We start from the raw sequence: 25,003 nt of genomic DNA on the forward strand, positions 1-25,003 counted from the left end.
TTAAAGTACCGAACCAATAAGTGGTATTGATAAAAGCAGTAATACCATTAAAAACTTAACAATACCCATCCTTATCGTGAACAACTAACTCTTTAATATTTGAATTTTAAATGCATCTGTGAAGTCAACCAAGTAGGCACATTTTGATCAGCAAATTTAGCACAAATATGCTTGTGAATAACAGCGTAATTAACACCATGCGAAGTGCTTCATATAAAAAGTGTTGACAAAGCACTACATGGAAAAGCTTTCCACGTTAATAAATTATTGACAGCCCTTCACTACATAGTGCCCTGCATTTAGGTAACTCCTGCTTTATCTGTGCAAGCCCAGATAGTGTAAACAAACAGCAAATAACATAATGCACAGGAAGACATACTTGTTTTGTTTGAACACATACCAAATGACAGCATGAGCACTACTGTCTCTTTAAGACCTCATCTACACACTTTCACCACTCGGGCTCTCCATGTAGCCCCACCTTGTCACCAGTAGCAGCTCTCAGTCTGGATGTGCTGGCCGTTAACTAAAGTCACCCACTACATACCTATCCCAATGACAGAGCTCCCATCGGCACAGGCAAACACACACATACTACTGAGGGAGCCAGGAGCTTCCATCGACCAACCCATCACTGGTTGACTTCAGCATTCCAGGTAAGAGTACATATCATTTAATACTGCTTTTGGAAGTATTTGCTCTAGAATAGATTTAAAGATCACCAGGAGTGGGATAATGAAGTTTTTAGCCCAGTGTTGAAGATGGTTTCATTCTTGCTACTATGCCTATTGCTTTGTATATTTCTCACTATATACATACATATATATATATATATATATATATATATATAATTCCAAATATCTATCTATCTATCTATCTATCTATCTATCTATCTATCTATCTATCTATCTATCTATCTATCTATCTATCTATCTATCTATCTATCTATCATGCTGTGACAATAATTACTTTGTATATTACTCACTCATTATGATATATATATATATATATATATATATATATATATATATATATATATATATATATAAATATATATATATATATATATATATATATATATATATATATATATATATATATATATATATATATATATATATATATATATAGTTCCAAATGTATTTATGTATGCATCTATCTATCTATCTATCTATCTATCTATCTATCTATCTATCTATCTATCTATCTATCTATCTATCTATCTATCTATCTGACAAAAAATATTTTAAAAAATCTAGTAAAGTTTATATAGCTGCTTTAGTAACTGATATCATACACACTTGCATAATGATTAAAAGTATCAATTCGGAATTGTGTATTTGTAATACATTTACCTTTTTAAAACGCCAGAGCACACTATTCTCATGTATAGCAGCTTTTCTCCGTTCAAACACATTAACAAACATCCAAATGTACCCAACTACTTTAGTCGTTTTGATAATTGAGGAAGCTGATAGCCAGAACCATTTCGAGCGCGGGTGACTCGATTGGCTACGCGTACATTTATGTTTAACAATTTTTATCAAAATTAATTAGCTTTATAAATATATATTTATTAAATATATTATATATATGCTATACAGTTTTTTTCCCACATAAAAGGCGAATATCCTCCGTTTAGAAACACTGACATGTCTCTCACCCCCCTCTATCCAATTGTTGCCATGTTCTCACAATATCAGTATGGGTGTGGTAATCGTTCTGTGTGAATTGCATCGAATCTAGTCAATTTGGCGGCTTTTGTATCGTTTTGGATGTATATCAGCGAAATGGCCGTCCTAATATTATAAAGGAAAGACAAGTCGTCTTACCCTCACAGGCAGCGGGAGGATTTGTGTAGTGTTATTACATCAGGTAATGTGTCAGTGTTGTTTATTGGTCTGAGTAACTGACATGATACAGTCACCGCTCGCTAGCCACTTTGCTAACCAAACTAACCAGAGCATAACACAGCTGCTTTATTACCACGACGGCTGACAAATCTGCGGAGTATGCTTGTTTTACCCTCTGTATCGTTTAATAGCGGATTGTAGAGATGTTTCTGTGTAACGTTAGTGCAACATGTGGTCTTGAATCTGTTGTCAAAACAGTTGGCTAGCTTTAGATAACGTTTAAAGTCGATTTAAATATTACGTTTAATCGCATTTATCTTGGTTACCAAGACACGTATAGCTATAAACTGGTGAAATATCAGTAAATATTTTAGTTAAGACCGCGCATTTCCTCATGTTTATCGCTGTGAGTTTAACAGGCTCAGGGTGTCATAGGTTAAGGCTTAACACATCTGGATTAAGAAGGATTTGTCCGATTTTAAATAGCCGGATATAATTTACAGTGCATATTAAATTATGGATTATAAATATTTATCATATTTTTATCATATTATCATATTTTTATCATATTTTCTCCAATTGATATATGCTACATTGATTAAACTAGCCTCTTTATGTGTTGTTTCTATATTGGAAGTCAGTACACTTTCGGATGATGAAAGCTTGCCATTTAAAACTCACATCGTTCATTTTTCCTGTAGTTTGGCTTGCTAGAGTTGAGACGAGCTGTCTTCCTGTTTTTAGCAACACTGATTGCTGTCACACTGCTTCCCTAAAAAAATCTTGTGGTGAAATGTACAGATTTCAGGGTTGTCCTAAACAATCTCTAGTCAAGTGGTATTATGTCAAACCACTAGTGTGTAGTAAGTCACTTCATTCTATTCTGTATTTTCTTTTAGGCTGCAACATGACATAAGTTATCCACGGGATCTTAGTATGTCTTAAATCTCAAAAGCAAAATTTTAGGCCTTAAAGTCTTAAATTTACTGAGATCATATGACATTTTATTCCTTATAACAGGTCTTTTCCTTTGTTGATCTATAGCTACCCAATTTGGCCATTAACACCCATACAATCGGCAACAATCCATCTCAATAAAACTTTTTTTTTAAATAGCTCTTAATTACTTTCTTCACAGTAACATTTGCTTAAAAGTTCTCCATTTATTTACTTCCGAGGATACTGTCCTGACCTATATGATTATTATTGTAGACTGAAGTAATTGACGGTTATGTTTTGTTCTATTCTTTATATAAGGGATATAAGTTTTGTGAATGTGTATATACTTGAAAATCACAAAAAATACTCAAAGTTATTAATATTGTATTATTACATTTCTTAAATTTTATTCATTTTTTGATTGGGCAAGTGAAAATATTTTCTAACTGAAAATAAAGTAGCCCTCTATAAGTCTAAAACATGAAACCTGAAGAAACCCTGTATGGGTAAAATTATTTGAGGTCATTTTAAAAGTTTCTTTTTAAATTAAGTCTGTATAGTTCAAATGATTGGCCCCATTTTTTCATGTCTTTGAGAATACAATAGCATACGGCTGCACTTTATTAGAAAAATCTAATATTGTGAAATCATATAAATGTGATATTTGATTATTCTGTGATAGATATTGCATACAGATTCATAAGATGGTTTGAATTGCTCTGATGGTTTTCTGGGGCGACTTAACAGATTTCAAATACAGAAATTGAACAGTCACAATGCAAAAATGCTTTTCTTCGACTTTTTTCTATCTTAGAATTTCTTGATGTATATCGTTTCAAATAAGGCCAAATTAAGATTTTTTTTAAACAAGCTAAATTATCTACCTGTAGCTATGTTTACATCTAAAAATGTGAATTAACTATCCGCAAAACTGGAATATCGCATGAAAGATGTGCGAATAAAATCCAACGAGTCAAATCGAATGTACTCGTCACTTCCATCACATTAACCGGCACCAAATGTCAACCATAAAAATGGAATTTGCTGGGATAGGAGAAGCTATGTAAATCTTTTCCTTATTTAATAAACTACTTGCACCTCAGAAGACAATGCCGACATGCAATAACGATGCGCTTGAAGGTGTGAGACACGAAGCACAGACGCTCATGATTCTGGAGGCAATTAATAATATAATAGCATTAATACTGAAGCAGTTGAGGCATTTTAGAATGACCAAAAGAACATTTCAGATGTTTCACAATGTGCTCGGCCTGCTGGTTTGTCCATTCACGCACATTTTTATCATCACATGATCTCTTATAACAAAATCACATGACCTTTTTTTAGTGCACTTACTGGAATTTGTTCGGTAAAAGTGTTTCCATTGTAGTTTATGTGCATCTTTTCTTATCGAATAAAAAGTTTATCCTACTCAGTACTCATACGTTTTTTATGCGCACTTTAAAAATATGTGCATCTTGACGTTTCCATCAACTGTTGGGCATAAAAATAGGTGGATGGAAATGTAGCTAGTGGCATACAGTAAGTAAAATAATCTTGTTTTTGCTTTTTAAATGTAAATATTTTGATTAGAAATATGACAAATTCTAAGTAAAAAAAAATGTTGTTTGTTTTTGCACAAATTAGGGGTGCATGATATTGAAAAAATCTAACATTACGATATTGTTTTTATTTTGCAATATAGATTGCGAGTCACCAAATGACTTAATATCTCTATTTGGAAAGAATTAATAATAATGTTAGATCAATTGGGATCATTCTGCTTTGGGAATAAAATCTAATAAACAATCTATAAACTTTTTGGGGTCCCTCGACACATTTTAATTGCAGTCTGTGCTATTTGCTGTGCATTTCTGTATTTGCATGTGTTGTGCATATTTTCATGCATAACAACCAGGGCTTAACATTAATACCTGCTAACCAGCCAAATGCGGGTAGATTTAGCTTTGGATTGCCAGTGCTGGCTCATCACTAAACATTTGAATTTTAGTTAAAGTATGTATAAAACTTATGTTTTAGTTTTAGTATACAGCTATATTTTGCTTGTTTTGACACATTACTTACATTTTGTGGCAAGGATATAATTAGTTTTATGCTGGCCAGAGAAAAAAAATTGTAAATCCTTAGTGTTAAGGTCTGACAAGTCATGTGAAATAAAACTAATTGCAATGCGACACTGTGAAACCACAAACCATTTGCTCATGCTTATTGAGCAAGGTCATACACAACACTCAAATAAAAGTTAAATGATCGAGGAGGCATGTGGACATAACACAAAATTGAAATCAAGAAATTTGAAGTCAATTTAATTCATATAAAATATATTTTCCCAACAATAAAATTGTGGCTAGTAAAAAATGGCGAGTGGCTTGTAACGTTGGAAAACTACTAGCCGTAGTTGCTGGTGATCAAAAAAGTTAATGCCAAGCCCTGATAACAAACTGATAAATACAATCCAGGGCTCGAAATTAACCTTTTTGCTTGGTAGCACCGGTGCTCCTAACTTTAAAAATTTAGGCGCATCAGCCAAAATTTAGTCGCACCCACCAGTTATGAGCACCGTTACTACAAGTTTTATACAAACATATTGGTTGTATTTGAAATCAACACTAATCAAACTAACAAGCAAAAAAATTCATATATAACGTTATATGCAAGCGTGAGGAAAATAAGTCTCAACAAAATCCCATTATCACAAGAAAATAGATTTTATAACATAACTGAGTGACTAAAGCATACACGGAGCGCTCACCGGCCCTGCACGCACTGCTTGAATTAACGTGTTTACGGTATAACTAGTAAGATGTGTCATTATTTGTAACTGCAGATGCCATGGTTTCTAAAACAAAACAAAAAAGTGTTATGTTATCTTTATTCTCATCTTAAGCGCTTTACAATGTTTCGCGGTAGTAGCTCTCTCTGTCATCCGAAGCCAGAAGGCGCTGAGTGATTGACAGCTGATATTAACCAATCATTCGCGTTCAGTGTTAGAGCAGTGGGCCAATAAGAAGAGCGCGAAGGCGGGGCAAGCATTACGGACTTGGATTTGTTTACTGCAGCAAGTTGACATGACAACTGTTTTAAACCATTCCCGAGCGCTGCGTTTCGCGTTTCAAGTGCAGACAAAGAGCTTAGAGATGCATTCTGCGTGAATGTCTTCCGAATCCGCGCATGTGCTGAACATTTTGCAGTAAAAATTGGTCGCACACTACAATTTTAAGCACTCGCAGAAATGCTTCTAAATATATTTCAAGGTCGCATAGATAAAATTTCGGGCGCATATGCGACCAAAATGGTCGCAATTTCGAGCCCTGCAATCAATAAAAAGATACAATTAAAACAAAGTGTTTTATCATTTCCTCATGCCTAACAGCATTCAAGTACAGTAACTGAATGATAAAAGTAATTCAATCAAATTACTTTATACTCAAGGTCACAAATGGTACAATTTCTTATACCTGAATGTAAGATAAGATCATTATACAATCACAGGCATCAAAAACACATGAAAATGCTATACAAACTCAACATTGTATATCCTGCGATGCGACTATTGCGAATAATCACATAACGATATCGATGCTGAAACGATATATTGTGCAGCCCTAGCAGAAATCATCTAAATGATGTATAAATCAATGCAATTCTGTTGCTCCTGGTCATCTATAATCATTGCATATCTTTGGATGTGACTATTGCGGATACACACATTGCGATATTGATGTTGAAATGATATATCGTGCAGTCCTACAAGTGCATGTAACATAATTTCTCAAATATCTCTGTTTTTTAAAGTGGTGTTAGCAATATATTTAGTCAACTAATAGACAGTGCCAAGCAGTGCTGCTCCTCATTAAACAAAGGAGTACAGCGTGCACATCTCTTCAGTTGGCAGTTCTATAGCAGTGTTTGGTTATCATTCAGCGGAGGAACCACACACAACTATAGCACTGCCAGCTGAAGATCTTTGCACGCTCTCTCCCAAGCCCTAGTTCTGTTCAGTATAGTGAAACGCTGACATTGCTGGACTACTTTCTGTGTGTTGCAGGCCTTAACAAAGTATCTGGGAAGAGAGTGAAACGCTTGGAGGACCATGAGTGAGCTGGAGCAGTTGCGGCAGGAGGCCGAACAACTGCGCAATCAGATCAGAGTAAGATCCTATGTGGTTTCAGATCAATGGGTTTTGCATCAGATATGATTCCTTACAGATATATTCCACAGTGATTAATGCATTACTGTTTGGGCTCAGTAAGATGTTCTAAAGGAAAATAAAAACTTTTTATAAGATATTTGTTTCAAATTAATGCTGTTCTTTTCAACCGTTTATCTAAAAATCTTGTATATTAGAGGCACAATGATATTATTACGATTCATATTGGTTGTTTGCAATCATGTGGTTCTGGCAACACGCAAAATTCAGATGGCGGGCAGGAAGATACACTTTCCGGCCACTTTATACTTTACACCTTACTAGTACCGGGTATGACCCCCTAATGTCTTCAGAGCTAGAAGTAGCCATCAGGAGATGTGTATACAATGTGGTCATAAAAGGATGGACATGATCAGCAGCTATATTCAGGTAGGCTGTGGCGTTGACATGATAATTAATTGGTACCAATGGGCCCAAAGTGTGCCAAGAAAAGATCCCCACACCATTACACCACCACCACCAGCCTAAACCGTTTATACAATGCAGGATGGATCCATGCTTTCATGTTGTTCATTCCAAATTTTGACCCTACCATCCGAACGTCTTTGCAGAAATCGAGACTCATCAGACCAGGCAACGTTTTTCCAACCTTCTATTGTCCAATTTTGGTGAGCCTGTTTGAATTGTAGCCTCAGTTTCCTGTTCTTAACTGACAGGACTGGCACCCGGTGTGGTCTTCTGCTGCTGTAGCCCATCTGCCTCAAGGTTGGACGTGTTGTGCATTCAGAGATGCTCTTCTGCAGACCTCGCTTGTAACGAGTGGTTATTTGAGTTACTGTTGAGTTAATGTTTTCCCTTTTTTGCACCATTCTCTGTAAACCCTAGAGATGGTTGTGCGTGAAAATCCCAGTAGATCAGCAGTTTCCGAAATACTTGGATCAGCCCATCTGGCACTAACAACCATGCCATGTCATTTAAATCACCTTTCCTCCCCATTCTGATTCTTGATTTGAACTGCAGCAGATCATCTTGAACATGTCTATATGACTTGAGTTGTAGCCACGTGATTGGCTGAATAGAAATTTGTGTTAACGAGCAGTTGTACAGGTGTACCTACTAAAGTGGCCGGATATATATATATATATATATATATATATATATATATATATATATATATATATATATATATATATATATATATATATAACCACATGTTGGGCATGATGCCTATATTATGATAAAAAATAAAATATATTTGTCTGTCATCGAGGTGGTAGATACTGTAAGCTATTACATAAAAATATACTTTAGTAAATAGTGTAGTGTTTTAAAGTAACTGTCGTAGTAATTATATGGTTGCCATCTACAACACAACTGGAGTAATAAACAAATTATCCAATAGGCTAAATTTTTTACACTGCAATTATGCACCATCACTTCACCACAGTTTTCACTAATGTTGCAGTATTTATTACAGTTTCCCCTTTATGAGTTTGTAACTCTATAAAGGCTGTTCAGTATTTCTCATTTTGGCCAATTTAAACAATTGTAAACAAAATAGAACATAAACATTTTGATGTTTTGATAATGATTCCTTTGAAGAAGAATCACTTCCTGCCCTCCATCTGAATTTTGCACCCCATTAATGACGTCATGTGAAAACAACCTATTAACAGAATATGAGTTATATTAACTTACTCTTACTTACTACCAGGGTCATTTATATCGAAATTGATATTTTAGCCACACCATATTTGTGTTTTATTGCATATAGTTTATTTATGAGGTGTGTTGTTAGCCCCGTGCTAAACTCCCAATCTAGAGGACCAGCACATACACGCATACACTACGAACAATTTAGCTTACCCAATTCACCTACAGCATATGTTTATGCAAAGTTTAACCCTAATAAAGTGAAAGATTCTTTTAAGGCCTGTGACAGAGATTTAAAGCTACCTAAAACCATTTGGGCACAATAGGTTATACTAATTGAAGCTTAAACAAACAAACATTTAATAATTGAGTTTTGTACCCTAATTAGGGATGCTCAAAAACTGATTAACCGAATGGGTGCCTTTTTAACAGATTAAAATTTTTATTTTATATAAGTTTGGCTGCACAAGAGGCCAACTCGCTTTTTGCATTGAGAGGCACATCTTTTTATTGGTTTATTAATGGTCGTGACTGCTTATGCGAACTTCGCGTATTTGCTCATTTTCATTCTTCAATCAATTTAAAGCAGAGGCAAGGTTTCCCTTGAGGTGACAGCAGTGTTTGTGTTGTGAAGACGACTACGGAGAACTTTTAAAGATGGAGGAGAGACTTGTGGTTTCAAGTTATACAGAGCTGGATGACTCACAAATCTTGAATATCACAGTATTATTAAATGTTACAATTATAACGACATTGAAAGCAACACTCCATCACAATACGCAGCTGATTCAGTCATTTTCTAGTGACAAAAAAAGAGCATCGCGCTTCTTTTTTTTCTTGTCAACAAAAAGGCAGTGTGGTGTGCCTTGCGTTTTTGGAACAGAAAAGTGCGTTCCGCATGATCGACCGCACCAAACGGAGGCTTTCATTTTACAGCTTATAGACCATTTCAGTGAGGGGATGTTATTGGCCCATAAACATTTCCTGCTTGTTATCAAACTTCAGAACAGTAACAAGAGGCAATTCAATCATAATTTAATGTTAAAACAGCTGTCACAACAGTATTTATCAATATGTGGCTCTTTTTAGATTCTCAGAAGCTATAGAAATAAAACCGGAAGTACGTTGGGACAATGGTTTGTTTACATCCCTCAAAATGGTCTATAAGCCTCGTATGCAAATGAATGCAATATCATATGTAAAAAACAAAATTGTTGTATGATATAGGAGCCTACACTTTACAAAAAGTCAACATATGAACCTCGTCATTGTCTTTCATCACACCCAGCGCGTGCACATGAACCGCGAATGAGAGAGGAAATAAAAGCACACAAACTCTGTAAAATCAGATGCTCAAGACATAATCTTAATGACTTATATTAAAATGTTGACAGAGGTTTGTGATATAAGAATAAGAGCAGTGCATTAGTTAAATGCATAGGCCCATTTTCTGTGGAGCGATGGATTTGAGGGAGCCTACTTGTTTTTGTTTTTTTTATGGAAGAAGAAAAAATATATTATTGAAAAAAACAGCCTATGCCGGTTCTTGAAAAGGATTCAGTCAGTGTTTTCATTGTTTTAAAAGTGAAAAATATCTAGGGCAGGACTATTTATATGTATTCTTTTTATTTAGTTTATCCTGTTTTTCTATGCTGTTGGAAACACTGCAGGTGCGTGAAGATGTTCTGTTGTTAATATGTTCGCATGTTGAAATAAATCAGTATTTTAAAATGCAATATTTAATTTGTCGTGCACAAAATAAAATAGACACGTCAATTAAAAAAAAATAATAATAATAATTTAATATTAATTTGACCAGTTCACTGTTAATATTTGGTTAAGGAGTGGCGGATGTTGGTTTGCAAAATTATCCAAAATGAGCATCCCTAACCTCAATTCTGTTAGACTGAAGAAAACCTTTAAGCAAAATTTATTTGCTCTGTTGTATTCGTTAATGCTTGCTTGTAATTTTAGGCAGATGCACTCCTTTTATCGATGTAAAATGATGAATTCCTCACAAATAAAGTTATTAAATCATGTTTTGGAATCATAATAATATTGCAATATACAGTTGAAGTCAATGCCCCCCCCACCTTCCTGTCAATTTAATTTTCTTATTCAAATATTTCCCAAATGACGTTTAACAGAGTAAGGAAATTTTCACAGTATTTCCTATAATATTTTTTCTTCTGGAGAAAGTCTTATTTAATTTATTTTGGCTAGAACAAAAGCAGTTATTTATATTTTTAAAAACATTTTAAGGTCAATATTATTAGCCCCCTTAAGCAATATATTTTTTTCGATTAGCTACAGAACATACTATCATTAAACAATGCCTAATTACCCTAGTTAAGCTTTTAAATGTCACCTTTAAGCTGAATACTAGTATCTTAAAAATATCTAGTAAAATATGATCTACTGTCATGATGCCAAAGATTAAAGAGTATGGTTATTAAAAATTAGAAATTAAAACTAATATGTTTAGAAATGTGTCATTTCTTTCTGTTAAATTAGGGGGAAAAATCTTCAGGAGAGCTAATGATTCTGAACAAAAAAGATTGTAATGTGTTTTTTTCCCCAATATCGTGCAGCTCTTACATGCTATTAGAAAACCTCTGAACGTTTTAAGCAGTTTTGCTGGTGTTCTAATAGTAGGACTGCACTCTTGACGTGCTGCTGTTCCCATTGCAGGATGCCAGGAAAGCATGCAGCGACTCCAGCCTGTCCCAGGTAAGCAGCGCCGCCATTATCCCTGCTGGATTCCCTCTTCATACTCTTAGCGCGCTTCTGTGGAGGATCCCTACTCTCCTGTTCTCAGAGTTCAACACAGACATGCAAATGGCCTGCTGACGTACATGCTGAACATGCTCTTAAGTGCACTGAAATATTAAACGCCCTCTTACACGCCAAGTCCTCCCATCAAAATTTAAACATCCAACCCATGGCTTGATGATTTTGTGCATGTCATAATTACACGTTCATTTCTGTTTCAAACACCATAGTTTCAGGTTTGGATTGATAAAATGCCCTCTGCTTGCTTTCATAACTCGACTGTAATTGATGATTTCTGTGTGTTTAGATTACGGCGGGTCTGGATTCCGTCGGAAGGATCCAGATGAGAACGAGGCGGACCCTCCGCGGCCATTTAGCCAAGATCTACGCCATGCACTGGGGCACTGATTCCAGGTCAGTTGACAGCGAGATTGAGGCGGGCTGGAGGATGGGCATTCTCGGAGGAACCCTGCAGCTCTGTCAGTGTACACTCGATGAATAATACAGCAGGCCTCTCGCAACTCACGGGTGTTCTGGGATTATGTAGGCTGCCTCCTGCTCTCTTTTCACCCTTTGCTCTGTGCATCTGTTCTAGTGCTTGGGGAGGAAACGCAATTGATTTTTTGAATAAAAAGATTAAAAGCATTCAATTTTATTAGCATTAGATGCATTAATCATTGTTCACAAGGATCAAATGAATGGTTCACAGTTTTTTTTTTTTTTTTCTTAAATTTGATTATTTTTCAAGTCCCTTAGAGTTAAACAGTTGGGCTTTACCCTAATAAAATTCTTTCAGCCAATCTCCGGGTCTGATAGAAGCACTTTTAGCATAGCTTAGCATCAATCATTGAAACAAATAAGACCATTAGCATCTCGCTCATGTCAGTTTGTTATAATGATCAAAGTAAAACTTTTTTCTTTAAAAAGATGGCTTATTTTACTACTCCTCTAGAGTAAACAGATTAGTTTTACCGTATTTAAATGCATTCAGCCAATCTACGGGTCTTGTGGAAGCACTTTTAGCTTAGTTTAGCATAAATCATTGAAACAGATTAGACCATTAGCATCTCGTTCCTGCCAACTTGTTATAATGATTAAAGTAATACTACCTTTTAAATTTTTTTTTTTTTTTTTTTTTTTTTTTTTTAACATAGGCTTATTTTACAACTTCCCTAGGGTTAAACAGATGAGTTTTACTATATTTTAATGCATTCAGTCGATCTCCAGGTCTGGTGAAAACACTTTTAGCTTAGCTTAGCATAAATCATTGAAACAAATTAGACCATTAGCATCTCGTTCATGCCAACTTGTTATAATGATTAAAGTAATACCTTTTTTTTTATTATTATTTTTTTTTACATAGGCTGATTTTACAACTTCCCTAGAGTTTAACAGATGAGTTTTACCATATTTTAATGCATTAAGCTGAGCTCCGGATCTGGTTGAAGCACTTTTAGCTTAGCTTAGCATCAATCATTGAAACAAATTAGACCATTAGCATCTCGCTCATGTCAGTTTGTTATAATGATCAAAGTAAAACTTTTTTCTTTAAAAAGATGGCTTATTTTACAACTCCTCTAGAGTAAACAGATTAGTTTTACCGTATTTAAATGCATTCAGCCAATCTCCGCGTCTCGTGGAAGCACTTTTTTTAGCATAAATCATTGAAACAGATTAGACCAATAGCATTTTGTTCATGCCAGCTTTGTTAGAATGATTAAAGTAATACCTTTTCTTTTTTTTTTTTTTACATAGGCTCATTTTACAACTTCCCTAGGGTTAAACAGATGAGTTTTACCATATTTTAATGCATTCAGTCGATCTCCAGGTCTGGTGAAAACACTTTTAGCTTAGCTTAGCATAAATCATTGAAACAGATTAGACCATTAGCATCTCGTTCGTGCCAGCTTGTTATAATGATTAAAGTAAAAAAAAAACTAAATAAATAAATAGGCTGATTTTACAAGTTCCCTGGAGTTAAACAGATGAGTTTATGAGGTATTTTAATGCATTAAGCTGAGCTCCGGATCTGGTTGAAGCACTTTTAGCTTAGCTTAGCATCAGTCATTGTAACGAGTTAGACCATTAGCATCTCGCTCATGCTCATTAAAGTAAAACCTTTTTTTTTTTTTTAAAGAGGCTCATTTTACAAGTGCCCTAGAGTTAAACAAATGATTTTTACCATATTTTAATGCATTCTCCTGGTTTGATGGAAGCACTTTTGGCTTAGCTTAGTATAAATCTTTGAAACATATTAGATCATTAACATCTCGCTTATACCAGCTTGTTATAAGATTCAGCTTGTTATAATGTTTAAAGTAAAACCCTTTTTTTTAATTAATTAATTTATTTATTTGTTAAATAGGCTTATTTTGCAACTCTCCTAAAGTTAAACAGATGAGTTTCACCATCTTTTAACCATCTGATCTACTGGTCTGGTGAAAGCACTTTTACCTTAGCATAAATCGTTGAAACAGATTAGACCCTTAACATCTCGCTCATGCCAGCTTGTTATAATTTTCATCTTGTTATAATGATTAAAGTAAAACTCAATTTTTTTTAAAATAGGCTCATTTTACAATAGATTAGTTTTACCATTTGTAAATTTATTCAGACAATCTCCGGATCTGACGGAAGCACTTTTAGTTTAGCATAAATTATTAAAATCTATTAGACCACTAGCATCTCGCTAAATAAAAAAAAATGGTTTAGATCATTTTCTTATTTAAAGTTTTACTCATTACATTGTTTACACAAAGTAAATGAAAAGTTGCTGTTTTTCAGCTAATATGACTAGGAACTCTTTAGTACATTAATGGCTGTTTCTCAATACCAAGAATGCAGAGATCAGAATTACATTTTCGTGGAGAGCGGTTTTGCCAAGTTACATCAGAAAAACGAATTTGGGATAACATGCACTGCTGCTATCTTCCTGATGTTCACATAACCTTCACGCATTTGAATGGAAAATACTTTAAACAATTATACAGGGATTTTTTTCAACATATATAAAATATACAAAACCTTACAAAGATACTTTGTACAATACAAATAAAACAGATTTTCATGTGAATTTCAGCAAATAAACACCCTTAAGTTATATCTCTATAAAAATATAATGGCAATATAAAATGCTGCAGATTCCCCCTTCTTTATTTAGCCGCAATGACTATCAATGCATTCTCGATATCAAGAACACATCCGGGTTCTTTCACGCATCTTGAGTATTGAAACTGAATTGGTATTGGTGGTTGATGATGATGTTACACAAGAACACAAGGAAGCAAGATCACTTAAAGCATATTGAGAAACAGCCAATGACTTATGCAAAGCTAAGCTAAAAGTGCTGCTGACCAACCCATAGATTAGCTGAATGGATTAAAATGGTACAACTCAACTGAAAGTGTCCAGGGGGCTTTTTTAACCCTTGTGTGCTGTTGGGGATGTTTTCATTCACTCTGGGGTGATTTTGATGCTTAATTTGGCCACAACTTTCTCTGTGTTTCAGCAAATGGAATGGTTTTTGGTGACAAACATTATTTTGACACATTTTTACATGACATATTTTGGGAAAATGCTTTGAAAGTTTTCAAAAACTCAACAAAACTCTATGGGCAAATTGATCAGTCTTTTTTTATGGAGTGTTCTTTTAATCTGTGAGTTGTTTTGTGAACAGCCGTTTGGCTTACGCTTTGCTTTTTCTTTTTTTTAAGGTTACTAGTTAGTGCCTCACAAGATGGCAAGCTCATCGTTTGGGACAGCTACACCACAAACAAGGTTAGTCCAGTCCAACACATCAATATCAATAAAATATGGGCAGTTATCGTTCAATCATGTATGAGAGACATCATCTTTTGATTGTCGTCATTTTTTGCAATCTTTTTTCCCTTCAACAAATCTTGTAAATTTAATTACCACTCTTTTGAATATATATAATAAAAAAAATACATTCACTGGCCACTTTATAATGTACCCCAGTCCAAGAAAGATGATTTATGTGACTTTGAACGTGGCATGGTTGTTGGTGCCAGACAGGCTGGTCTGAGTATTTCAGAAACTGCTGATCTACTGGGATTTTCACGCACAACCATCTCGAGGGTTTTACAGAGAATGGTCTGAAAAAAAGAAAATATCCAGTGAGCGGCAGTTCTGTGGGTGCAAATGCCTTGTAGATGTCAGAGGTCAGAGGAGAATGGCCGACTGGTTCCAGCTGATAGAAAGGCAACAGTAACTCAAGTAACCACTCGTTGCAGCCAAGGTCTGCAGATGAGCGTTTCTGAACGGACAACATGTCCAACCTTGAGGCAGATGGGCCACAGCACCAGAAGACCACTCCGGTTGTCATTCCTGTGAGCTAAGAACAGGAAACTGAGGCACACTGGCTCACTAAAGTTGGACTTGAAGATTGGAAAAACGTTGCTTGGTCTGATGAGTCTCGATTTCTGCTGCGACATTGGGATGGTCGGGTCAGAATTTGGCTTAATCAACATGAAAGCATGGATCCATCCTGCCTTGTATCAATGGTTTAGGCTGGTGGTTGTGCTGTAATGGTGCGGGGGATATTTTCTTGGCACACTTTGGGCCCATTAATACCAATTGAGCATTGTATCAATGCCACAGCCTACCTGAGTATTGCTGCTGAACATGTCCATTCCTGTATGACCACAGTGTACCCATCTTCTGATGGCTACTTCCAGCAGACTGTCTCAGACTGTTTTTTTTAACATGACAATGAGTTCACTGTACTAAAATGGCCTCCACAGTCACCAGAACTCAATCCAATAGAGCATCTTTGGGATGTGGTGGAGCAGGAGATTCACATCATGGATGTGCAGCCGACAAATCTGCAGCAACTGCATGATGCTATCATGTCAATATGGAGCAAAATCTCTGAGGAATATTTTCAGCACCTTGTTGCATCAATCTATGCCATGAGGGATTAAGGCAGTTCTGAAGTCAAAAAGGGGTCTGACCCGCTAATAGTGAGGTGTACCTAATAAAGTGGCCGGTGAGTGTAAATAATATGAGGTCTGATCGAATTAGTAAATAAAAGAAGCTTAAATCAAATATAAAAAATGAATTCAAGTCAAATAAAACGGAAAACTACAGTTCTGTCCTGTTCTTTCAAACCTGTGGATTGAAATGTGGAATGTCTTTTTTTCATTTTTGGGAATTCTTTCTAGATTCATGCCATTCCATTAAGGTCATCATGGGTGATGACTTGTGCCTACGCTCCTTCAGGGAATTATGTAGCTTGCGGAGGCCTGGACAACATCTGCTCAATCTACAGCCTTAAAACCCGCGAGGGCAATGTCAGAGTCACTAGAGAACTGCCTGGACACACAGGTAACCCGCGGCATCAGCATTCATCTGTGTCTATCCGTCATGCTGTAAAGTGACGCTCGTATTCTGATGTGTTTCTCTTTCTCTTCCCCAGGTTATTTGTCATGTTGTCGCTTTTTAGATGATAGTCAGATAGTCACCAGCTCTGGAGATACAACATGGTAAGTCTGTCAGGGCACAAAATAGCCATTTTAAAACATTATTTACATTCAACAGCATGAAATGGCCTGAAAAAGCAACCCACACATTGGATTTGTAAGCTAAAACTTGTAAAACAATCTTGTGTAAAATGGAGAGTATTTAATAATGATTTCAAAGACTTGACTGAAAGAGTGCCAACGCATACACAAGGTCGTCTTTTTCTTTTGCAGTGCTCTGTGGGATATTGAGACTGGTCAGCAGACGACCACATTTACTGGCCACAGCGGAGACGTGATGAGCCTCTCCCTCAGTCCAGATTCCAAGACATTTGTGTCGGGTGCCTGCGATGCATCCTCCAAACTGTGGGACATTCGAGATGGAATGTGCAGGCAGTCTTTCACCGGACACGTGTCTGATATAAATGCTGTCTGTGTGAGTTTCAAAGTGGGAAGTCCTCACCAGTGTCTGATATTGGTTTATTAGGGGTCCAAGCGTCACCAAAGGTCACCATTCTGCCTTAAAACTGATCAGTAGACCATGGGCCTTTTTCATTAAGGAGATTCAACCAACTCTGAGTTTAAACTTAAGCTTTGAGTTGATTTACAGAGAGATTAAAAACTCTTGAGTTTTCAATTTCAGAATAGCTTATCTGAGTTGGGTCAATCAACTTTGAGTAGAAGACTCAGAGTTAAGCTCACACACCACGGCTATAAAAAGGCATTATTAATGGAGTGCAGATATTACGAGTGACCATGGCAACATCTTAAAAAAGAGTTTTTTTCTCCAGCTGAACTTGATGTGCTCATGCAGAGTTATAGCAAATATGACCATATATTTAAAAAAGCAACACCATTGCATCAGTGAAACAGACAGTTAGCGTGGGAAAACAGCTCAAGTTAATGCGTCATTTTTACATTTAAAGTATTTAAATATTTAAGTATAATTTAATAAGTAATGTTATGTGTGACGTTTATAACATTTTTACACACGTTCCCACTTTTATACACATTGATCAGTTTAATGGATTTAAAAGTGCACTTGTGTGTCTGCCTCTATTATTGATCAAGTGATAGAGGTTGATGTGACATTTAGAATGTAAGCAGGACTAAACAATAGTTTTTAGAAAGAATAATTATCCCATCTTGTAACAGTACATGTCCCTGTTAAAGGTCAGTGAATTTAAGCTAATTATTTATTATAAAAGGACAAGCCTATCTCGTACGTGACTTTGTTCTTTGTGTGACTGAAATGTAGGCAATAGCTATTTTTCCATCCAAACATATTAATTAAATTTATGTGCAAAACTGGAGTATCGTATAAAAGATGTGCGAATAAAGCAGCGTTTCTATCCAACAAGTCAAAGAGAACAAAATCGTCACTTCCCGATTAAATGGGCGCCAAATATCAACAGTAAAATTGCAGAATTTACTGCGGTAGAAGAAGCTGCGTCAATCTTTTCTTTATTTAATAAATGGACTTGCGCCTCAGAAGACAATGCTGACACACAATGAACGCATGGGGCCGTTTGAAGCCATGAGATGCGGAAAACAGACGCTCTTGACATGCTCCAGAGGCTCTGGAGGACAATAATATAATAACATTAATACTGAAACGGTTAAGGCGTTTTAGAGTGACTCAAACAACATTTAACACACATAATTTGTTCAGTAAAAGTGTTTCCATCGTAGTTTAGGTGCATCTTTTCTATTGACTAAAAGTTTATACTATTCAGTTATGCGTGTTTTTTATGCATATTTTCAAAAATTATGAGCATCATGACATTTCCATCAATCGTTTTGTATGTGCATATCCTAAAAGAGCATTAAAATAAGTGGGTGGAAACGTAAGGCTAAGGCGAGAAAAACCGCTTCATCTTTAACAAAGGGGAGGAGACCGACAGAAACTCAGAGTTTAGAGAATAAAACCTGTTACTGACCAGGTTAGTTTCACAGAGTAAGTTACCACAGTAACTGACTCTGAGTTAAAGTCACAGGCTTGACTTACCCTGCTTTCTCGAGTTTTACAAACCTGCCATTTTAAACGGAAAACCCAGAGTTTCTCTCATTTCAGGGTTAAAATACTCTGTGTTTTCACTTAACCTCCTTTCTGAAACGGGCCCCTTATAGTTAAGAGTTTACCACTACACTGAAATATTGGGGTAATTTGCTTCTTTGAAAAAACATAATTTTACAAACTAGTCCTTGGTTTTTCACCTAATCAAATCCAAAACTCTGGAGTCAAAATATATCGAAAATTTCGATTCAGGTTCGCCACAGGACAGACAAATGTCCAAAGTGGACGGAGCCACTTTTGCACAAATATCCATAACTATTCAATGTACACTCATTGTGAGTTTGGTGATGATATCTCATTTAAGAGTACATGCTCAGTCAGAAGTCACTGTTAAAAAGGACACTGTTTGACCACTTGCTGACACTACAGTGCAAAAAACAAACAAACATGAAAGTAACTTTTAACCAAGAAGTCTGACTGACTTGAAAATTTGGAAGCAGTTTCTTTATTCAAGGTGGCACCAAAATCCATCAGGAGATTAATGCATCTGGAAAAATAGATGCCGTCAGCTAATGAAGTTTCAACACCTTTTAGACAAGCTTAAGTGAGTCGAGTTGGAATAAAGAACCAGCATAACACGTGTAACATATTCTAAAGAAGCATGACAGTGTTTAACAACAACAAAAGGTCACACTTTGTTCCCGTTAACGCTGCCAGTTAAATGTGACCCAATTCCTATTTTTTGCTCATATGAGACACAGATCGGATCTGTTCTATGACCATGTAAACAAGAAAAAACACTTACATTCTGATATTCAGAGATCAGTTTCAGGCCTCCTTCATATGTCGAAATAAATCAGATATAAAGTGCATATGTTTAAATGCGACTATCATGTAAACTGGCAGATCAGATTTATTGAGGCATTCGGTTTTGTGCATCATTAAACTTGCGACAATGTGGTACTTATCCACAGTTTATTGACGTAGAAGGCGTGTGGAGACGCCGACACGGTAAATAATGACAACAGGAGGAAAGATGTCAGTCGCCACAATTTGCTCCCACCAGACCCGAGATCTCTCTCGTAGCCACAAATTCCTCTGAATGGTTGAGGACACCATATATAGACCAGGCGCAAGCTGCGATGACTGCTCTTTCCCTCCTTCTCTGCCTCAAAATCATTTCAAAGTTGGGCGAAGTTCACATATTTCACAGAGCTAAAAGCAAGACTATTTCTTTCATTCTGGCTGGTGTGGCGCAGATGCTAGAACCCGCCTTTACGTATGCGTGACGTTGTAAATTGTATAGCAAGGGTAAACACATGAACCGGATATGGGTCACAATTAAAAAAAATTTGTAAACGGACAAGCAAAAAAATCCGATATAGACAACAAATCGGAATTGGGCATCAAGACCTGACCAGATTTCGACCAATGCTATGGAAAATGCTGTTTTTCTTTGGTAGTTGACCTGAAATGGTTGGGTTTTGTTATTTTTGTTTCACTTTAAACTAGTTACAGATTTATTAAAGGATAAACAGTCCATTTTTACAAATACACCTATTGGTGTTAAAAAGCTTGAACCCGGTAATTGCTGCCTGCAACTATTTTTTCTTATCAAATCTGTGTTGTACATTTTCAGGCCCCGGTTTACTTTAAACGATATTAAAAAAAGAGCTGAAATAGTTTGTTTTGACAGTTCGAAACGGCTCACTAAAGCACATTTATTTGGGGAGTTAATTTTGCTTCCAAACACCTTTCAGCTACCATTGAGAAGATCACGCAATCGGTGGGTGTGCTCTGGAACTCCGCCTTTTTTGATGTGCTTCGTATACACAGTGTTAAGATTTAAAACAGGAGAAAAACATCCAGCACAACAATACTAAGTTAGCCACATAGATACACTGGAGGTTGAGTAGCAGAGCTGGTATAGATGTACGATTGCTCGCGGAGAGTTTTTAAAGACCTTGAGGGTTTCACACACTGGATGTAAAGCATAACCACATCACTTCTGATAAAGTTCTAAACATTGTTTGTCTATCTACAGCAAATAAAAAGCATTGTGCTGTTCCGCTTCCCGTGCGGGAGGCTGGAGGAGGCTACTTGCCTTTATATGAAACTGTTCTTCTCACAGCCACCATTGTTGTTGTTGTTTAGGAGTAGCGTGGCTCGTTTACAACCCCACCTACTGCAGCGCAGAGGTGCTGAAATATTCGAAAACAGTATGCAGTCACTCAGCCTTTTCAACCTTTATTTTGCCCTCGAACAAACAAAGAAATAAAAAAAACTTTGTTTGAAGTTTACTGGGGCCTTTACAGTTCTTATTACTATTAAATTTGTCTACTAATGTTTATTTCAAATATGATGTAATTTTGTTTTTCTCTTCAGTTCTTCCCAAATGGTAACGCATTCACCACGGGCTCAGATGACGCCACTTGTCGTTTGTTTGACCTTCGCGCGGACCAAGAACTGATGATGTACTCTCATGACAACATTATCTGCGGCATCACCTCCGTGGCCTTTTCCAAGAGTGGACGACTGCTGCTCGCCGGCTACGATGACTTCAACTGCAACGTGTGGGACATGCTGAAGGGAGAGCGCGCAGGTGAGTACTTCAGACAGAAAAAACACTATAATTAAGGCAAGCATCAACTATTTTTCATACATTGTGTTTATAAGAAACGTGTTTTTTATCTGAAACCTGCTATCAGTATCCTTCAAGCAATCACCTACACCAGGGGTGCTCAATCCTGTTCCTGGAGATCTACCTTCCTGCAGATTTCAGTTGCTACCCATATCAAACACACCTGAACCAACTAATTAGGACCTGAACACCACTTGATAATTACAGGCAGGTGTGTTTGATATGGGTAGCAACTGAAATCTGCAGGAAGGTAGATCTCCAGGAACAGGATTGAGCACCCCTGACCTACACCATCTGTAAATGATAGTTAACCCAAAAAACGAAAATTCTGTCAATTATTACTCGCCCTCATGTTGTTCTAAACCCCTGAGACCTTCAAATCAACTCAAATGAAGATATTTTTAATGAAATATGAGAGCTCTCTCGTCATCCAAAGACAGCAATGGTCCTGAGATTTTTAAAGTTCAGAAAGATAAAAAAAAAACATTGTCAAAACAGTCCATGTGTCTACAAAAATTATTTTCTGCACACATAAAACAAAAATAAAGACTTAATTCAACAGTTTCTTCTCCTGATGCCCCATTCACACGGGGCGTCAGCATCAACGCTTCCCATTGACTTTGAATGGGTGACGTCAGGCATTGCCGTACTGCATTGTGGATGCGTCTTCGCCACTTCAGCTGCATTGCTCGCTGCAGAAGTTGAAAATTTCTCAACTTTTCAAGAGCCAATGGACGCGTCAGCCAATCAAATCGCTTTATGCAAATACTCCAGGTCAGATAGTAGCCGATTGTGGACTAATTTCATTGGCTGACGCTGCTATGACAATTGCGTCAGCCTTAACTTCAAACACGCCCTCTCTCAAACATTGACGCTGAAGCCCCTTCGATTACTGATGTCCATGTCTCTCCCCTGTGTCTGTATGTTTGTTTTGCCTCTGTGAAAATCAGCGCGTGCCCAAACGGAAACTCACATTTTTATGCACATTTTTATGCACCTTCCATCTTTCCCTCCCCCAACACTCCCACCTAAACAGAGCTGGACACACCCACTTTCCTAACTTTTTCCTAACTAGAGATGTGAAAACAGCCAATCAAATAGCTTTATGCAAATATTCCAGCTCAGATAGTAACCGATTGCGGACTAATTTCATTGGCTGACGCTGCTATGACGATCTCGTCAGCCCCAACTTCAGACACGCCCTCTCTTAAACATCAACACTGAAGCCCCGTTTGAATCTGCCGTTAGTGTCAGTATAAAGTATTTATACCAGACGCAGCATGCAGGAAAAAAAAGGCACTATTCACACGTAAATAGATGTGTGAACATTTTGAGTTTACTCGCTTCATTTGTGTGTCAAATTTGCTTTATTTGCATATGAAATTCACAATAGACGCGAATTTGCATCTTTTATCTTTTCTTGATTCATGTTGTAACGATGAACAAGGTCTCAGGCCATTGAAGCAACATGAGGTTGAGTAAATAATGACAGAATTGTCCTCCTGTAAAGTGTAATGTGAAAAGCCCTGTAGTCTGTAAACTATTAACGCTTTTTTTTTCTGCTCTTTTGTCGATTTGAAGGCGTTCTAGCTGGGCATGACAACAGGGTCAGCTGTTTGGGGGTGACCAGTGATGGCATGGCTGTGGCCACCGGTTCTTGGGATAGTTTCCTCAGGATATGGAACTGACCTCAATGGACGAGACTCTTTCTGATCTCACAGTCACTGTAGTGCTGCCACACATGACCTCTCCTGTTTCTCACCTCCTGTTTTTTTTCTTCCATCTTCTCTCTTTCAATAGTCACACTACCCCACAATCCTTACATTCAGCATTGAAGAGCCTCCACAGGGTTTCTTTGTCTCTGGCTTTTCACGAGGCGGCGGACAGACTGTGTGTTGTGTATATATCAGTGTTTGGATGTTCTGATGTGCGGATACTCAAAATGGGTGTCCATATTTTCTTTTCTCTGCTTACAATATGTTTTACTTCATCCCCCAGTCACAATACCACTGTATGTTCCTCACCTATTTGCCAACGCAGCAGCAACTGAGAGATGAGGCTCCAATTGTATTATAGGCCATCAGTGTTTGACTTTTGACCTGAAGTTTGGTCTGCTTCTTCAGCTAGTGTTGCTTTGGTTCTATCTATCAATGGTTTTGGCTTTGGTTGGTAGAGTGTAGTTGTGAGAGGAAACACTGATGATTTGGGGGGGGGGGGGGGGTATTTGTCATCCTTTAAGCCTGACAGTAACATTTGGTATGTTTTAGACTGCATCTACTGTCAGCCTGTCTTTACTACCACTAGATAAACCGTACTGATCCAGCTTGACAATTGTAATACCTTTATGTTTAACAGGATGGTTCAGCCACAAGTGAGTTTTCATCATTCACCGTCCATGTTTCATACCTGTATGACTTTATTACTTTTGAGGAAGGCTGTTCTGTTCTGTGTTTTCCAAGCATTCACCTTAAATGGCTACTGGTGCGTTTACAATTGAAAAAGGATTTAAAAACACCGTAAAACGTGCGTAATAGTGGTCCAGAAAATGTTTGCGAAGTCTTCTGAGTAGAGCTGTGGTGAAGTCATTTGAGAAATTAATTCGGCATCGATTCAAAATGCATCTCTATTCTCTCTCAAATCAATTCCGAGCTGAGTTTTTCTGTATGCTTTACAAACAGCTGTGCCCTGCTTGCATCTATTTCCTTACAAATACCGCTTGAACCTAAAATAATTGTTAATGGACAAATGTGTGGGAAAATGTTTATAGTGAGCTGCGTTTACATTAATATCCTGACATAAAAGAAGCCTTACATGACAAGTGCTTTTCCTTGTGAACATTGTACAGTTAAAACAGCCTAGAGTGTTGTCTGTGGTTCAACAATAAGCTAGTGCTGTCTGACGTTTATAACTAGCCTACAGAGTTAAAATGTTGTTAAAAACCAGCTTAGGGCACCATCTGCTGTTAAAAACTAGCCTGTAGCACCTAGCATAGAGTTTAGTCTGCAGTTAAAAGCTAGTCTAGAGCGCCTTCGGCCATAAAAAAAAACGACCTAGAGCATCCTCTGCTGTTAAAAGTTAGCCTACAACACCATAGAGTGCCATCCGCTGTTTAAAAACTAGCCTAGAGCACCATCTGCTGTTTAAAAAGTAGCCTAGAGCACCATCTGCTGTTTAAAACTACCCTACAGCACCATCTGCTGTTAAAAGCTAGCCCAGAGCGCCATCTGCTGTTTAAAAACTAGCCTAGAGCACCATCTGCTGTTTAAAAAGTAGCCTACAGCGCCATCTGCTGTTTAAAAACTAGCCTACAGCGCCATCTGCTGTTTAAAAACTAGCCTAGAGCACCATCTGCTGTTTAAAAAGTAGCCTACAGCGCCATCTGCTGTTTAAAAACTAGCCTAGAGCACCCTTTGCTGGTAAAAACTAGCCTACAGTGCCATCTGCTGTTTAAAAACTAGCCTAGAGTGCCATCTGCTG

At 37.0% G+C, this 25,003-nt stretch overlaps 1 protein-coding gene across 2 annotated transcripts in view; it reads left to right on the forward strand.

The window, feature by feature from the left end:
* Nucleotides 1-503: 503 nt before the first annotated feature.
* gnb4a (guanine nucleotide binding protein (G protein), beta polypeptide 4a) overlaps nt 504-25,003 on the forward strand; it is a 25,648-nt gene continuing 1,148 nt past the window's right edge. The window contains exons 1-10 of one of the 2 annotated variants that reach the window (XM_073922666.1): nt 504-656; nt 6,862-6,963; nt 11,308-11,346; nt 11,696-11,802; nt 15,102-15,165; nt 16,572-16,734; nt 16,826-16,892; nt 17,103-17,304; nt 21,271-21,487; nt 23,108-25,003. The exon at nt 23,108-25,003 is cut by the window's right edge and continues 1,148 nt beyond it. In XM_073922666.1, coding sequence (XP_073778767.1) covers nt 6,907-6,963; nt 11,308-11,346; nt 11,696-11,802; nt 15,102-15,165; nt 16,572-16,734; nt 16,826-16,892; nt 17,103-17,304; nt 21,271-21,487; nt 23,108-23,214 — 1,023 coding nt within the window. In that variant the 5' untranslated portion in view covers nt 504-656; nt 6,862-6,906 and the 3' untranslated portion in view covers nt 23,215-25,003. Of the gene's footprint in view, nt 657-1,726; nt 1,876-6,861; nt 6,964-11,307; nt 11,347-11,695; nt 11,803-15,101; nt 15,166-16,571; nt 16,735-16,825; nt 16,893-17,102; nt 17,305-21,270; nt 21,488-23,107 lie in introns of those variants that run through there. The other variant, XM_073922663.1, reaches the window with a different exon arrangement.

This window comes from Danio rerio, chromosome 2 (assembly GCF_049306965.1).
Source record: "Danio rerio strain Tuebingen ecotype United States chromosome 2, GRCz12tu, whole genome shotgun sequence".
NCBI lineage: Eukaryota > Metazoa > Chordata > Actinopteri > Cypriniformes > Danionidae > Danio > Danio rerio.